Here is a 17,775-nt window from a genome sequence, read left to right on the forward strand (position 1 = left end):
CATACAAATGTATTATTATTATTATTATTATTATTATTATTATATCGTATTGGATGTTTATATTTTTCTGAAGGAAAAAAATGTGTTCAGTTGTTTTAATTAGTTAATTGATAATGAATTAATGTTAATTGTTTTATATCTTTATTCCTGCGAACTACCTTAATAATAATGATGATATTGATCATCATGATTAACAAACAAAAAAAATTAACTAGGAACGACAATGTCACGACCAATGATTACGATATTATAATATTCACCGAGGCAACTTTTAACTATCAAAATACTGCTGGTAAAATTCTGTGTATTGTATAGATAAACTGATCTGCCATTATTTAGTTGAGATGTGTACGATGATAATTTTCTATCAATCTAGTCAACTACAAAGAGACAATGATAAATGACAAAATCTTAGTTTTAGATGTATTTAACTATGACACGCTAGAAGAGTAACTATTGATCAAACACTCTTGAGGCCGTGTTGTTACGATAATATTGAAAATCCCACAAGAAGAATTTTAAAAAGTAGATTCCGAAATGTTTCCTAGTTCATTCTTAATGTGGGATTTTGTATTAACGCAATAAAGATGAGGCTAGTTCTAGTTTTAGAAATCAGTCTGGAGATGTGAGCGTATTTGGAAGTGCCCGGTAAAGTTTTGGTAAATGTAGACAGCACTGTCGGGTGTGGTCACTGTTATAACCACACCTATAATAGTGTAGACACTCATGTGTGGTTGACCTATTCCTCCTAGTCTAATGATGAATGATATTCTAATTACGAAATAATGAGTTGATTTGATCGAACAGCAAGTTTGCAGTCTCTGATTCAACTATAACTGTCTAATTTATCAGTTTCCATATTTCATAATTGATAAAATGGGGGAGGGGAGGGTAAGCAGGGGCTGCCTTGCTGTACAGATTGAATAAACCATGTACCTTTTGCTTCTGTGTCGACTGCATTGTAGATTTACTGTTGTCAGAGAATAAATTATTCAAATATTTGGAATCGAGTTTTGTTCTGTTGTTGATTTGGTCGGATGATCTCTCTCTCTCTCTTGGTAGCACTATTTTAGTGAGTAGCACCCATGATAGACATCGTAATTGCTCAAGATTTGTGATCTTTATCTCGATCTTGATCCATCACACAACAGATGAACCCTGTACACAAACTCTTTGTCTTTGTGAAAGGCAAGCATAAATCCGAGCCTTAATTTTTCTAGAGAGTAGCACTAGTTAGACTTGCTACAAACGACCTAAGGATGAAGAATGCTGGATGATGTCTGGATGACCGCTAAACAATAAAATACACCTTCAAATGCATCGAAAGGAATACGAATTGACTTATTCTCATCATAAAGATTTTATTGTTTGACTTAGTATCAATAACAACAGAAATGACGGATACATTTTAGAAAAATTTGAGAACTAGAGAGACATATAACAAGATACTTTCAAACACTCTTGAGACGCCGAGTATAAACTGAATACATGTACATACAATTAGAATTATCCGTATGAGGGATTTCGGTTGCATAGAACTGAATGAAAAGAACTGAGCAAAATACATCACAGTAATCAATGACTTCCCGAGGAAATCATCAAACAAAAACAAGATATATGAAGAACGATTTATCAGTAAAAACAAATTCTATGAACTTAAGAGCTTTTAAACTATCCAATAGATGGTACGGTTGGTTACATCTATCCAATCCATGGTACGGTAGGTATAAACTATCCAATACATGATAAAGTTGGTTTAAAGAATTTAACTAGCCTAATAATAAATGCATTGATTGAAAATACAATAAATGACTAATAATAAATCTATTAGTATACAGCGGAACAATGCTAAATAAGGATTAATTCGATGAGGTTGAACTTCAGAATTTCGATTATGTAACGACAACTTCCATTTTTGATGCCATCTCTTGAACGATGGCATCCATTCGTCCGCAGAACATTAACATGCCGGTATCTTCATCGTAGTTCATATTAAACACATCCGCATTGTTGGCACTTACGTAGATTTCCGGACAAGATAATTTCAAAACTTGTAGATCGGAAGTTTTAGCGAACGCTCGCACGGCCTCGGTCACCGTCGGATCGGTGAAACGATTATGATTCACGTTGAGGAATCGAAGTTCGTCGAGACTCGAAGCCAGCGAAACCAACGTCAATAAATCGACGTCGTTCAACTTACAATCTTCGATCTCCAGTATTTTCAGCGATGATTTGCAGGCGACGAGTAAATTTCGAACGGCGCGATTACAATCGGAGAAATGATTCTCGCTGAGATCGAGTTCGACGAGCGCCGTCGCGTGACGAGACCGCGCTAAGTACTCGAGGTCTTCGCTCGTCAGACGGCATCCGTTGAGGCACAAATGTTGAAGCGGCATCGCGACATTTTCTAGAAGTAGAAACAGACTATTTCGCACCCAACAATTACTCAAATCTAGTCGTCGGATGAATTTCATTTGTTTGAGGACGTTTCGTACAGCGTCGCATGCCGCGCGATTGTGAATTAACACGAGACCGTTACACGATATATCGAGTTCGGTGACGTTATGACATTGTTGTAATACCGGCGCCAGGGTTACCATACTATCACTGGTTAATGAGTTATACTGTAATCTCAATGACAACAATCGCTGAAAAAGAGGAAATACATTGAGATGTAATTTTCCATCCAGTTCCATCACAATTCTAGGACTAGGCTTGTGACAGTTAAAACATTGGATATCAACTTTTAATCAGGAGTGGAACTCAACCGAGTTTTGTGGCACTGGATCCATGTAGGTGAAATGAGATAGTCACCCAGTTCAACAGACCAGTTATCGTTTGACTTTTAAAGTAAACAAATTGAAATTGAACTTGTTCAATTCTAGAGTTACATTTAACCAAGAAATGTTGTTGGAACTGCGAGGATGTTTCTAGATGAGCTCAGATTCAATACAGACAAACTCAAGCGAGAACTACAAACCAGTTCCTGTAGCCTGATACAATATATCTATCATATACCTCTTTATCAACTTCAGTAAGAACTTGTCCTATAACACCCTCGCCGAGACAAGTTAAATCCAGTTTATTCACTTCAATACGCAGTGTACAGTTATCGGATACTTGAGCCGCTTTGATTAGTTCCAATGCTAGTTGTTTTGTGCGCACAAACGCATCTAATCTTACAACATCTATGAGAAAACAAGAAAAATACATAAATAAAGACAGTTCGGACCAGAGAGACAAAGCATAGATACAGGGGCGGGTCCGAAGACATACTTTCATAGAGCTCTGTAGGTACAAAGCCAAATCAGGAGTCTAGAAAATTCTAGAAATTATTTCAAATGCAACTTCCAGGTGAGTAATATTTTAGTGATATCTAAAAGAAAATTTGCCCCGAAGAAAGTTGCTTTAGTTTTTCAAAAAGGTGCAGGTGAATGTGCGATGGGAGCACACGTGGAATCGACCGTGATATTGCAGAAACTTACATTGTTCATCGGGAAATGTTTCATCGACTGTATAATTCGCCTGTGGAAGGTGAGGTATTTGTTCTCTGCATTCGTTGTACAATTTGATTATTTCTCTTTGTCGATTTTCATTGAATACGAGTAAACAGTGAGAACATAAATAATGAGTGATCACATCCGCTGAAAATATTCAATATTCCTCCATAGAGTTAGACAACTATACAGTCAAGAAATAAAATCAAAAAATATTAGCGAAAAATAGAGTATATATGTTTCCTTGACCCAGTATTCCTGAAGATAATTAGGATAAAGTCAATATGTCAAATAAACTACTAGCTCAAGGAAACTTTTTGGACTCTTTCATATTCTTAGGCTGAAAACAATTGATACCTTGTTTCTCCGCTCTGCTGAGCTTGAAAGTTTACCCGGCCGGCGGCCTATCTACCCTATACATTACTTTTTTTAAAAATCGTGATCAATTTTACAATAACAGACCCGGCCGCTTTAGAAATGAACTGTATACAAATTTTATCATATTTTACAAAAAAGACCCGGCCGCTGGGGAGAAACATGGTATCATTTTTGTTTAGCCTTATAATGACATTTTATATTTTTGTTTGAACACATATAAAGAGTTTAATCTATGTAACAGTAAGGAAATAAATGTAAAACTAAACTGACCGACTGGAAATCCTGACAAATCCATAAACTTCAATTTCGAAGGAGATCTTTTCTTTCGACAGTCTAAGAAGTTCGTCACTAGAGTCGTTGTATATTTGAGACCGCGGCGTACTTTCTTAATCTTGAGATCACAGTCGTGCAGTATGAGTAGATTGTCGTCTATTACAGGCGCGATATTCTTCAGTATCAGTTTCTGCCACGGCCATTTATGAATGAGAACGGCGACCGAGGCATCTCTCTCGTAGAGCAACGCCGCTTGCATCAGATTTATAAACAATTCTGTGGGTATGAAATCCAAGCAAGCGTGCGTCACAGAAGATGATTCGACTATTTTAGCTGCAGCGATGTCGACTAATGGAGCTATAGGTTTGTCTAGAGATAAGTTTATATCATCAGCCAGTTTCAGCGGATAACACGCCCCCTTACAGTTAAACATAAATGATTTATCCATAGTTGTTTCTGCTTCAACTGGAATGAGATATCATCATTAAAGAAATTGTTTAATCGCTATCAGAGTAATGCTTCAGGTTACCTAATATCAAAAAACTTCAGCGTCAGGGGTCAGTTGCTCAAAAGTTGATTTTTAGTTAACTAGTGGATAATTTAGTGGTTATCAAAAGTTCATTGTTACTAACGTATTAAATATCCGCCAGTTATCTTTAACCAACTTTTGAGCAACTGGCCAATCATTTTCTTATTTCCTTTGACCTCTTTTTTCTAATCCTTAACCGAGACTTCACTCAATTTTGTCAGTCCCATTTTAACTGAGGTGAGGTTTACTGTACCCTCAATTTCTGGTTAGAAACTTAAGAGAACTTCATCTAGGCCTAAAAGTTGTAGGTGCTTACCTCGTCTAGATATGAATAGGATTGAAATCAAATTTCAACTATTGAGTGCTTTTATGAAGATTTGTGAATAGATCGATTCTAACTAAATGGATTCATATGATTTTCAAAAATATCTTTCCACTGTAAGCCACACTTAATACGGCCAATAAGCAATGGATTTTCAGAGAAAGTATATTTGTTAAGATTTCTCTATAAATAGTTCACTGAGGTCACTGGCGCTAAAAATACTTTTTCACAATTTTAGACAAACTAGTTATTGGCAATTGATCCATGCCTTGCGGCTTTGGGTCAACTTAAGTACAGGTCTTCCATAATCAGAATCGATCGAACAATGATTCCAAACCTCTTGAAGGTTTAAAATTTCACACAGGGGCTCGTAGGCCTATCAAAGATGTGGTTGCTGTAAAAACGATAATCTGTTTACTAATCCAGAGTCTGAACTGATGAAATAATAGTATAGATTAACAGATAACCTTGTAACAAATTTTTCAGCAACCAATACTCTGATACGAGCCCCTACGAATAACTGTAGTCAAGGGTGTTCCAGCCTAAAAATATTTTGGGCCATATTATTTGACATTTCTTTTTAATTTTTAGGCAATTTTCATAAACAACTTTTTATCTGCTTCATTTCACATTCTGCGTCGTGAGAAAAATAACCACAATTTCATGCAATATTTAGCAGTTCTAAATTAACTCAGAAAACAACAATACTCACCTCATTGCATTGGGAAAAAGGAATTTTTTTCATCAGCACCCTTCAATTTACATTAATTGAATTGATTCAAGATGGCGGCGCCCATTACATTAATTGAATTGATTCAAGATGGCGGCGCCCATGAAAATATTTCGAAGCGCTTTGAGTTTAAAAACTTCACTTTTGCGCCGGAATGGTCTCAGTTTATTGAGAAATACAGCCAGATTCGAATCTACAGCAGAGAACAGTATGTAAATGACGTATCTGTTATAATCGTCTGATGTTTGATTGATCAGAAAACCGTGACATTTCAGTCCAAACAGACTTCAGACTTAATTTCAAGACAAATTAAAATCAAACTTTATTGTACTGAGTTATATATTTCACTTTTTTTACAGAAGAAGCTTCTATTCATAAACTACAAAGAGAATTAGATAAAGAGATATTTACACATACTAAAACAGGTAGCCTTTTAAAACATTACCAAAATACTAAAACCAAAACTTTTAATTTAGTATTTTCTGTCGTGACGAATTTTGTGTGTTTGTTTATTTCTAGATATCAATCGTTTCTATAAAACTGCGTCAATAGTTAAAGTGGATGGAACCGGTATGTATGACAAGCATTGATCTTAATCTATAAACCTCAAGCCTAAATCATCATCTGTGAAGGATGTCATAGGGCCGTGAGAGTCAGTGGTGTTCACTCATTGCTGTAGCTAGGATTCAGTGTTGTTTGGAAAAAGACAGAGATTGGTTGATTTAATTCATTCATAAGCAGATAAATATGATATATCAACTCATTGATTAGCTGATGGATTTTATACTCTTTCATGAGATTAATTGGCGTAAAAAATGATTGGAAATAGTATGATACAATTTATTTGAGTTGTTTTTTCTCTGGCAGCTGATTCATATGAAATACTCCTCGATCACAGAAAACTGAAAACACCGGGACGGAATGTATTCGTTGTACCGAACAGAGCACTGGCGCACGCTGTGGAAGTGGAATGGATGTCGCAAGAGAAAAAAATAGAGCGTCATACGATGCACCTGGTAACTACTGTCAAATTTATTGTCACTTTCAATTTTCAGTTCCAATTTGCATTTTCAAGTTATCTATATTTTTAGTCCTCATTTGTATTTCTGATTCAATTATTTCACTATAAGTTTAAGTTGTCATTTGAATAAGTCATCAACATAATGATCATCACAACTACCGTACAAAGACTTAATTGTAGCTAATTTTATATTTCAATTTTAGTTTAAATCTTTAACCCTTTCTTTTCACAGACACATTTGTGTAATATGGCAATTGATAACCCGACTAAACGAACTAAAGAAACAGTAGTTGATGGAATTCTCAGTTATCTAGAAACTGATACTTTATGGTAAATAAATTCAATCTTCAATAGACCGTAATTTTAATGATTTCACAGTTAGACCGTAATTTTAATGATTTCACAGTTAAAGGGTTAATACCATGTTTCATCCACAGTTATCGAATTGATGAACCGGAGGAGCTGAAACAATATCAAGACAAATATTGGAACCCGATCATTGAATGGGCAGAAAAGAGGTGATTATTGAAACTTATATGAACTGTAGCTGTAACTGTGTTAATGAATTATGTAAATATGATGTCAAACTGTCATGAACATCATTTTGATTATGTTTGTTTGAAACAGGTATGATGTCAAACTGCCGTGTACATCGGGATTCTCAATGACGGAATTACCGGAAGAAACAAAACGTTTATTTCGTCAGCATTTACTCTCACACACAGAATGGTCATTAGTTGGTGAGTTCTGTTCAGATTTCTTTTGTCTTGGATTAAAAGTTAACCAATGTTTTCTAACGATTATGTGTTTTTTCAATCATTTTAGGTTACCAGTATTCAACTGAAGCGTTGAAGTCGTTTGTCTTGTCTTTAGCTCTGATGGATAAACACATCTCAGTAGAAGATGCCGTTAAATTAGCTCGATTAGAGACCGTCTATCAGGTAAAACAACCTGACACTGCTGAAATATCACCTTTAACTTTCAATCTTTCTCAACTCTCACTCTGCAGTGCCACCTCATCACAACGTTCTGGGGACTAGAACATCTGTTTGTTATAACCAATAGTTCATTATATCCAGTATGAAATTATCAAAATTGTCCTATTTGAAATGAAATTCTGTGGTTATAATGTGGTTCCACTGTACATGAGACTCTACTCAGTCCTCTCTTCTTGTCAGATTTACCGCTACTATTTGTCTTAGAAGATTCTTCATTTGCAAGAAGGAATTTATCTCTTAATTAACTTTAATTTATCTGTGATTCATTTGTTTGTTTGTACGATAGACTGATAAATGGGGAAGTGTTGAATGGTATCACGATGTTGAAGTTGCTGAATTACAATCGAAAGCGTCTGCTGCTGCTGTATTCACACATTTGTGCAATGAAACGACATATACAAAAACGAAAGGACAAAATAATTGAAATATTTTTCCTCTGTTTTGCCGTCTGTAGTAGTAATAAAAAAAGTGATTTTTCAGAAACAATTAGAGTTTATTCAATGTATTCAGTGAATTCTCTAATGTTTTTCACAACCAAGGACGCAGCATTAGGTCACAGGTATTGATTTCTTCTGAATGTAATACTCAGTTCAGTCAGCCTAGATCCGACCAGGCGATGCCCTAAAACATGTATCATTGTTGTACATCAGCTTGTGCCTGACACTGATTTATCGTGCCATAGGTTCGAACTCGCCATCCCCCATCTGAGTCTACGCTCCTCCCTTTTTATTGGAGTTTGGTACAATGGTATCCAAGACAATTATGCCACATAAAATTTATTTATAAATTTTGTTACAGATGCCAACCGTGGCAAGCGAGTGATAAGTTAGTTCACATATTCACCGCTAACGATAAATAAAGGGGCAGCACATGACGGGCAGAATGTGCCTTATAGATCAGTTCTAACTGTGGCACGCGACCATATGCGATATGTGGCTTTCCACATTTATTGGCTGTCCCTGGTTTGTGACAGCTAATTGTTTACTTTTTCAGTTGCTGCAATTATTTCTATTTTTTTATAAATATACAATTTGGTAAGTCGTATCTGGTATCACACGGGAGTCCAGCCATCTATCACAGTCCTTTATCTGTCAAAAGGTAATACCGCCGGGTATGTTTAAAATGTTACTGCCTCCTTTTTTGGTATTCCTAATTTTACTTTCGTTTCACAACGCATTCCCAAATAATATATAATTCTTTGTTTCTGTCTCTATATATTTCAGGTGAGAGATCGAAGCGATGGTGTTTAAACTGATCATGCACGGTAATTCTCTAGCGTACGCGACGACGAGTCTCGGAGCTACGATGATGAATTCAATATTCATGTTTTATTACGTGAATATATTCCTCAACTATTACCACATAAATAACGCGTGGTTTCAAACGTCTCAGATTCTGTTCATGATCTGGAACGCGGTTAATGATCCGATGTTCGCGTATTTTCAAGACCGCGCTACGTTCTCGTTTACGAAGACGCGTCAGAAAGCGATCCTCAGCGGCGCGTTGTTGTTCGCGATATCGTTCCTGTTGCCGTGGTTCCCGTGGACCTCGGAGTCGGAGTCTTGGGTAACGGGAATTCATTTGATCGTTTCGTTGTTTTTTTACGACGCGGTTTTCACGTTCGTGCTCCTCGCTCATTGTTGTTTATTTACGGAGATGTCCCTCGACCACGGCGACCGTCTGCGATTGATTCACTATTCGCAGGTCGCCGCTATGTTCGGATCGTTTAGCGTTTTTATTTGCGAAATCGTGTCGGATAATTTGAAGAATCTGGCGGCGTTTCGCGTGGCATGCGTTGTGATCGCGGTTCTCTCCTGGCTATGTATCAGATACACAGGCATCAAAGCTAAAACTAAGTACAACCTGGCAGCGGCGAATGAACTGATCGACAAACAATCGAACACTGTGACTGAATCTAATCAGTATTCATACTGGCGTCTCACTCTACAGATTATTACCGAGAAGAATTTCATTGCGTTCGTTACCATTAACTTTCTCTCAGAATTCCATAAAACTTACCTTAGTAATTTTTCAGCGATCATCTGTAATAATCTGATTCCCGATTCAGAAATCTCATCCTTCATTCGTAGCTGTTTGTATGGTGCTTTTAATTTTGGCCCGATGGTGAGTATTGTGGAGGGGTTAACTGGGGGTTTATAGGGTAGTGTAACTCGCATGGAACAATAGATAACAGTCTGCTGAATTCAGTTTCTAGGTTCTTCAATTCCTTTATTTCATTACAGAATCAAAAGGATGTCAATTTTTATTATTGGACACTTGTTTCTTCAGTTGCTGGTTATTTTCGGCGGAAGATTCGTGGCTAAATTCGGCTCGTACCGAGTCATACGAGGAAATTTCATATCAAAGATCTTTACAGGACTAACGATGTACTTCATCGGATCCAAATATCCACTTGTATTTGCCGTATTTCTGTTAATTGATACGTGAGTTATAGGTCGAGTTTGGGTGCAGTTTCATAAAAAAGTTTCAGCTTAAAGTTCAAATTGTTGTTTGCTTGTCTTCATGTTAGTAACCGATGGCAATTAAAACAGTAATTTGAGTTAACCAACCCTTAGATTGTTTATAGAACGGTTTAGTTAGTACCATGTATTTGTTATTTGTTTTCCAGCTGTTACACGTTTGCAGCGTTCACGCTGTATAATATCTCAGTATCTGATATTATTGATCGCGATAAAGAACTATATAATCGTCCGTGAGTATCTGAAAAATTGTAGATTGAAAAATGAATGAAACAGAGAATTATTGTGTATTGGATTTGGGCAAAACATAGACTATGTATGCATGGCATTGGGATCTGAAATTCCCTGACTTAAGATGAAAGAACCCCGATTCCCTGAAATCCATACACTGAATATTGAATCCTAGATTCCCTGATATCCCGATCAACAGTTCTTATCGGTTAACAGTTAATATATTCAGGCGGAACAAGTTGATTGAGTAAATATCTGAGTAGGTAATAAAACTTAGGAGTCAAACTGGAACCAGACGACGCGAGTTTCCATGAATGATTCTCTTTCTATTTCAGGCATCCGATATCATCGATGGTTTTCGGTACGAATGCTTTGATCGTGAAACCGGCGATATCGTTATCACCGATGTTCGCTATGTCGGTGTTCAATTCATACGGATACGATAAACTACGCAACGGAACGTTAAAGAACGTCGATGAACGCAACAGTTTAATGAACGTGATGTTTACGATATCGTGTTTGTTACCGGTTGTCGTCGGTGTCGTTCAATTGATCGCCTGGTCCTTTTACGACATACGTAATAGTCACGAACTCATTCCAAAACATGTGGAAGGAGAAAATGACGAAATTTAAGAGAATTCATGATATTTCAGTTACATGGGGCGGATCTAGGGATCCTGGCCTTCTCAGCTTTCAAATGTTAAGAGATCTCCACTTGTGGCTGCTTTATCAGAGAAATTCCCTCAATAATAATAATTATTATTATTATAATAATGACATATTTCTTATATACTGTGCTCCGTATACATTTCAGTGCGGTATACAAATATAAAATGCGGAAATTAAAACCAATAGAAATATTGCCTGAAGAGAAATGTTTTAACTTAGTTTTAAAGTAAATCAGTACAGGATCTAATTCTAAAAGGTAAAGCATTCCTTTTCATTTGGACCCCATAGATCCGTCCCCGAGTAATAGTATCTAGGCTGTTAATACATGTTTGATTGTTCTCACTCAGTATTCTCAGGATCAGGGTTATTTCTAATTGGCAATTCTTCTTGGCAATTGACAGTTGTATCTAGTGAACCATCTTTTTAGAATCAAATGCTATTCTATACTGGCCGAGATAGCTACTGGTTTAACTGTTAATGTTTAAACCCTGCATGTCTCTAACATTTTTGTTTGTCATTTTGAATAGTTTGGACTTTTAATACATGTATTGCTAAAATGGTGAAGGAAATTTTACAGCTACCCTATATCTTATGTGCCATAATCCTTTTTCATTCCTTTTAGTTCTGTTCTCATTAGACATGTTTAACGATGTTTGTTATCATGGAAATAAATTGATAGGCCTATTTGTAGTACAGGTCTTAACTATATATATTTAAACTCAGTAAATGTCTAAATGGTTTTTTTGTGGAATCTTGAGGAAATTTAGACAATTGGTGGCTTCATACAGTAGAATAGCTTCAGATCTAACGGGGCGAATACATTCTCTGCGAGGAATGCGAGTTCCGGAGCAGCCGGAGCAGGAATCGGAGGAGTTAGGAGGGCCAAATATCGACTCTGGGTAAACACAGTCTACTGGTTCGATTCCGAAACTGTCAGCTGGTTGGTGTTCATGTCCTTCACCCCTCATCCTTGTTCATTTTTACCGATCTTTAAACTAACAAATACATTTCTTAAAAGAAACATTTTATTACTTACTGTACTACACTCCATATTAGACAGTTATTACATAACTAAATCCGGTAGATTTTTCGGCTAACCCGATTCGTGAGCAGAATTTCTAGCATGTTTTGAGGGTTGTATGAATTATGGATGAAATCGAGAACATTTGGAACCTGTCGATAGTTCAACAAGTGCGATGAAATCCTGCCTCGGTCTGGTTAGCCTAATATTACAAGTATATATAATACATTATTTTACATTATTGTACATAAAAATTTGAAATTATCACAATTACAGCGGTTAGTATTATATAACCTAACAAAAACAAACTCTAATCATCTACTAAAAAAGACATAAACGCATCTGAGAGAGACAGAGAGTCATTGAGTCAGAGACATTGAGAGAGAGAGAGACATTGAGTCATTGAGAGAGAGAGATGGAGTGGAAGTAATGAAAATCCATCTCTCTCCAATATCTCCATTTATTCAACAATATTTTCTCCTAATATATGAATATCATTTCTCCTTAGGACTGTAGCATAGAGCTTGAACTAAAAACCTTGTCTAGGGATCATTCATTAATTACGTACGCATGAAATTTGAATTTTTCAACCCCCTCCCCCTCTGTACGCAAAATCGGCCATTTTTTCGTATACATTAAGCATTACAGTACGCAATTGCACTGACCCCTCCCCCTCCCCTAATGCGTACGTAATAAATGAATGACCCCCTAGGATATCTCAGTCCAGTACAGTAGACCCCGCTCGAAGTCGGATCTTTAAGGACAAAATTGGTCGTCCGACTCAAGAGTCATACATCCGAATTCGATGGAATTCTTCGGTCGGATAAACATTTTAACAAAAATTCCGAGTTGAATGAACAGCGTCTACTGTACCGGTTGTTCTGTTATAATTGTAATTAGCTCATATCATTGTTGTGATTGTCAGCGTTATTGAGACATTAATTGCCACCTTAAATCCCAACCATCATTAATTATGCTGCGGTAATTAAAATAACACTTCTGTGATTTGGATCGAAACATCTTAGAACGTCATTGATACAGTATTACAGAATTTTCGCTTGTATCGTAAGGAAAACTCTTAACCATGGATAGAACTAGAGTAAGAGTTATTGAGCTTTATACCACATTTCAATTCATAAACCCAACGGAGGACGAGCTTGAAGTATTTTTTGATTGATTTTGACAAACGGCTCAAAATTCATACATTCATCAGCCTTTCAGATCCCTGTCAACTGTTTTACAATATCACGAACTTAAAAACTATCTATATATACCACAGAAACATACAAGTAAAACATGTAAATAATGCCATGTTTTCAAACCATTCTTAGTTGTTAAATCCACAATTTCTCCATAACGTTTCACACCAACTTCTCTCTAGGACAATCCTAGATCTAACCATCGAACTATTCAGAGACCTCACTGTTACACCGCGCCACTGATTCAACAATCATGCCACAGTCAGTGCGGATTATTCTTCAATAAAATCCAAAACTAATAACGTTGTTTGGCACAAGATGAAAGTGTGCATGTTTCAGTTATAAGCCGTGTACCGCCTAGCTGTTGCTCAGTTCGAATTCCATATTTTCAGGCATTTGATCCAGTATAGCGCACACATAGTCCGACACAATTATATCCGCATGCTCGTAGTATTTTATGAATGGATGTTCCTGAGAAAGAGAAATTGACAATTTATCAAAAATCAGTTTAACATATTCATAAACATTGCTTAGGTGAGGCCTATATAGTACTAAATCCAACCAGGCTGCTCAGAACGCTTTACAGACATGCTTCCATTAATTTCTATGATTACCTCCAGCCTATATCTCTACCCCTAACCATACCATATATCAATAATCTTTCCCTGGGAAGGTGTAATACCCAAGCTACACGGAGTACCTACTGCCTCTTTCCTGAGTGGAGACACCTCACCCAGGGACACTACGGTAATCTATAGGCTTATCTACTAGTCTACACCCTTGGAAAATTTTTCACAATAGAGAAACATGTTTTCGCCTGAACACTTACCAATAGTTTATTGTATTTCGGTCTGGTTTTCTCGTCTTTAGTTAAACACGTATTGACGAACGAAACGAAATCCCTGGAATAACCATTCTCCCGATGGTCTAATTGTGGCGCGTTTCCCTGGACAACTTGTGTCAACTGATCAAATACGCTATTCCATTTCGGATACGGAAATTTACCAGTCGCTAATTCATACTGAAAATAAATTTGACAATAATTAACCACTTGTTCCTTGTTGGGTGGAATTATCAGTTTTTAAGTTTTAACTACAAATTACTCACCAAAGTGATGCCTAAACTCCACACATCTGAGCGAACATCGTAGCCGCGACTTGAAGCTCGAGGATCGATCCTCTCCGGCTGAAAATCGCCAGAAAAACAAAACATCCATGAATATCACTAATATACGTTATAGGCTTCCGAATTTACTTGGTTCTACATGTTATACTGTAAAACCTGTATATTGGAAAGTAATGGAACTGGTGCTGATTAAGAGAGGTTTTACTTTTACTGTCCTAAATGTTTGAAAACTTACAGCCATGTAAGGTCTACAACCGGCGTCACGCGATTTTGCAATTGAATCCACGAGCTGTCCACTAATACCGAAATCACACAGTTTGATATTGCCACTTCGATCTAATAGAATATTCGACGGTTTTACATCTGTAATCATAAACAAACATATCATTGACACCACAATTCATTATCAACTGGCACCACCAGGAATCGGATTGATAACATTCAATCTTTTCACATCCTTACAAACAGTGGCGTGGAAGTGTAGTAAATGCAGCGGCAATCTGACCCTTGCACCATACTCAGAGACAGTACTAACCTCTGTGAATGATCTTCAATTTCTCTTTTAGATAATTTAATGCTTTTACAGTCTGAAAGAAAAAATCATGTCAATTATTCCTCATTCCTCGAAAGCAGCCAAAACCTGATTCACACATAGGCCTATTACTTACAGCAACTACAATCTTGCCTAATATTTTTTCCGGTATAGAACGCTCTAGTGTCCAATAAATGAATTTATAAAACTTGTCCAAAGATATCGACATTAACTGCATACAAATCCAGCAATCGCCCTACAAAACAAAACATAGTCACAAACATCATTTACACAGACAGTGAGTGGAGACGGGTTCTTAGATCGGGAAATCCAGAATTCACAGATTCTGCCCGATCTGTAAGAACCTGGGTGAAAGCAGTCTTTCTTCTCACTTCTTTAAATAGAGCACCGTAGAATTGTACAATGTAAGGACAATCGCTGCTTTTCATTACTACTTCGAGATCCATCAATAACTGACTCTGTTCCCTTTCATCAACAGTGGATCGAATTCTCTGTAAATAAAATACACGTTTTAGTTCATCGAATATCTGGAAAAACCACAAACGGAGAGAAGCCACTTGTATTTGACTTGCTTTTTCCCTGACTAGTCTCTGACATGTACGTTGTTTTCGCTGATTTTCGCTTATTCACAAAAGACTGACTATTGCCTGACTTTATTAAAGAAAAGAAAATTCCCTGACGTTTCCTTGATTTCCGGGTAAGTGGCTCAATCTTCAGTATATTCAAATTACCTTAACTGCCATTACAGTATCACTTATTGAATGTTGCATTTTATTCACAGTTCCATAGTGACCTCTACCAATTTCACCAAGGTCATCCAGGTCTTCCGATGTGAAATCGTAAACCTAGAATAAAACAGAGGTAATCAGAAGGTAATTTAGTAGGTGTTCACTCTGATAGGCGTAGGTCCGGTTTGTAGCTAGTTTAGTACCTGATCCGGTGATATTTGTAATTTCCCTGAAGCATCAATTCCATGAGAACGAATTCTTTCACTGCAAACACAAACAAATCAAAAATCAATTGAATTTAACTGGAGGAAAATTTGATCAATTCCAACAAAATTATCTAATTTCCAATAAAGTAATAGGTGATTAACTTCAAAGCCTAGTTGTGGACACAAGTTGAGGTGTAGTTAGTTACTTATCGATGGTGGTAAGCTTATCGGATGGGCTTATACCTTAGTGGTTTGTGAAAATATCCGATCGTGAAACTAAACCACAGACAGGTTGACCTCTGACCAGTTGAGGTGATGGTACTTACATTTGAGTGGGATGTCCCATACTGGCTAGCGTTGGCTGATTAACTACTTGATTATTGAAGCCACCCCCGAAATTCAGCTTCAAATTTCTTCTCGCTGTGTCTGCTGTAAATCAGACATTCACACACAAACGTTTACATATTAGTACAGTTACGAGATACCAGAATTATCATTAGAAGGTGATTGTCAGGTATAACTAAACATGGCTAGGATGGTCTAACTGCATTAGGTCAACTAATCACTCTATGGTGGTGCTACCTTGATTATTAGAAAATGTATGTAAACACTCTAGCCACTGGCACTCAGTGTTACGCCTCAGGAACAGTAGTATTATTTCAATGTTTAAGAATGATTAAGAAAGAATTAAGAATGATAGAGGTAAATCAGACCACACAATTAAGTGACAACTGTAGGTGAACAGATATAGTAAGGTTGGTAAAGCAAAAAGATTGAATTTAGAAATCTTGTCATCATCCACAGCGAGAGATCAGCGATGACACTGACAAGTCACTACTACTAACCGGGATTTCTAAATCTGCCTGAAACAGGGGGTAGGAACCCACCTTGATTCTGACTATGATTTAAAAGATTTGAGGGTCTATCAGCCGTCGGCGCCAGACCCTCATCGTCGGCCATCTTGTCAATAATCCAGTCGATTTGTCGGCAAATAAACGCCTTTCCGCGGTCAAAAATAGACAACGCGTTCACCGCAAACCCGTTCAACACAATCTTCAAACTGTCATCCGAATTTATAATCAATAACACGCCTTTCAACCACTTGTTTTCACTTGTTTTTTGGCTCGCAAACAATTTTTTGACAAATGACTCATCAATGAAAATATGATGGGAAAACCCTTCTGACGTCATCACCCGAGTTGACAAGAGGTGGCAGCACATGACGGGATAGCATCGAAGGTGCGGTGGCAGCACATTACAGTGCAGTGACTATACACACTACAAGGAATACTCCGATCGTTCAGTCTCCCTGTCTGTCCCTGTGCGGATGTTTTAACAGCGATAATGAGACATTTGTATTTTCAGAGTAAATTAACTCTCTGTCTTTCATATCGTACTTGTAATACTAAACATCAATGCAATTTCGATTTACATTTCAGAGACAAGGAGGTACTGCCACCTGTGTCGTCACGGTCGAGGCAAAAATGTCAACAAAACTACATGTGTTTTTCAGCCGTCAGTGTCAGTACTAGTGTGAGCGACCGTGCTGACTGAAACGAGTCGAGATCAAGAGGAATTCTACTGCTGCAACTGTGTACTGTTAGTTATTTATAGAGTAGTGAGTAATTCGTGGTTTAAAAATATTCGCGAGTCGTGTGTGTGGGAAGAGCCTGCTGAAATTTATTGACAATTCATTCATTCTTCTACTACTAACTTACTTGACACTCATTGACAGCGGTGACACCACTTAATGTCGGTCTGTCACATTTTGCATCCTCTACCTGTCAGTGTTTTGTGTTATTTTAATTGTATCTG

General features: G+C 37.1%; 4 protein-coding genes across 4 annotated transcripts; 2 read left to right on the top strand and 2 right to left on the bottom strand.

Annotated features, from left to right (window-relative positions):
* Nucleotides 1–1,352: 1,352 nt before the first annotated feature.
* Nucleotides 1,353–5,763, bottom strand: LOC141903711 (leucine-rich repeat-containing protein 14-like). Its single transcript, XM_074791956.1, has 5 exons — nucleotides 5,712–5,763; nucleotides 4,146–4,613; nucleotides 3,486–3,644; nucleotides 3,019–3,188; nucleotides 1,353–2,648 (listed from the first exon to the last, which is right to left on the bottom strand). Exons 2-5 carry the CDS (start codon nucleotides 4,594–4,596, stop codon nucleotides 1,893–1,895), a joined length of 1,536 nt encoding a protein of 511 aa, XP_074648057.1. The 5' UTR covers nucleotides 4,597–4,613; nucleotides 5,712–5,763; the 3' UTR covers nucleotides 1,353–1,892.
* A 61-nt stretch (nucleotides 5,764–5,824) lies between these two features.
* Nucleotides 5,825–8,213, top strand: LOC141903712 (ATP synthase mitochondrial F1 complex assembly factor 2-like). Its single transcript, XM_074791957.1, has 9 exons — nucleotides 5,825–5,937; nucleotides 6,089–6,154; nucleotides 6,249–6,299; nucleotides 6,597–6,745; nucleotides 6,983–7,080; nucleotides 7,188–7,268; nucleotides 7,378–7,490; nucleotides 7,576–7,691; nucleotides 8,035–8,213. Exons 1-9 carry the CDS (start codon nucleotides 5,832–5,834, stop codon nucleotides 8,170–8,172), a joined length of 918 nt encoding a protein of 305 aa, XP_074648058.1. The 5' UTR covers nucleotides 5,825–5,831; the 3' UTR covers nucleotides 8,173–8,213.
* Nucleotides 8,214–8,707: 494 nt separating this feature from the next.
* On the top strand, nucleotides 8,708–11,791 carry LOC141903875 (transmembrane protein 180-like). The gene is made up of 5 exons (XM_074792232.1): nucleotides 8,708–8,846; nucleotides 8,972–9,872; nucleotides 10,038–10,192; nucleotides 10,378–10,461; nucleotides 10,795–11,791. Exons 2-5 carry the CDS (start codon nucleotides 8,988–8,990, stop codon nucleotides 11,090–11,092), a joined length of 1,422 nt encoding a protein of 473 aa, XP_074648333.1. The 5' UTR covers nucleotides 8,708–8,846; nucleotides 8,972–8,987; the 3' UTR covers nucleotides 11,093–11,791.
* A 370-nt stretch (nucleotides 11,792–12,161) lies between these two features.
* LOC141903296 (dual specificity mitogen-activated protein kinase kinase 4-like) lies at nucleotides 12,162–17,143 on the bottom strand. The gene is made up of 11 exons (XM_074791395.1): nucleotides 16,806–17,143; nucleotides 16,287–16,389; nucleotides 15,958–16,018; nucleotides 15,758–15,871; nucleotides 15,398–15,517; nucleotides 15,142–15,261; nucleotides 15,009–15,060; nucleotides 14,709–14,836; nucleotides 14,456–14,533; nucleotides 14,178–14,369; nucleotides 12,162–13,819 (listed from the first exon to the last, which is right to left on the bottom strand). Exons 1-11 carry the CDS (start codon nucleotides 16,918–16,920, stop codon nucleotides 13,706–13,708), a joined length of 1,197 nt encoding a protein of 398 aa, XP_074647496.1. The 5' UTR covers nucleotides 16,921–17,143; the 3' UTR covers nucleotides 12,162–13,705.
* Between the last annotated feature and the right edge of the window lie 632 nt (nucleotides 17,144–17,775).

This window comes from Tubulanus polymorphus, chromosome 4, assembly GCF_964204645.1.
Source record: "Tubulanus polymorphus chromosome 4, tnTubPoly1.2, whole genome shotgun sequence".
NCBI lineage: Eukaryota > Metazoa > Nemertea > Palaeonemertea > Tubulaniformes > Tubulanidae > Tubulanus > Tubulanus polymorphus.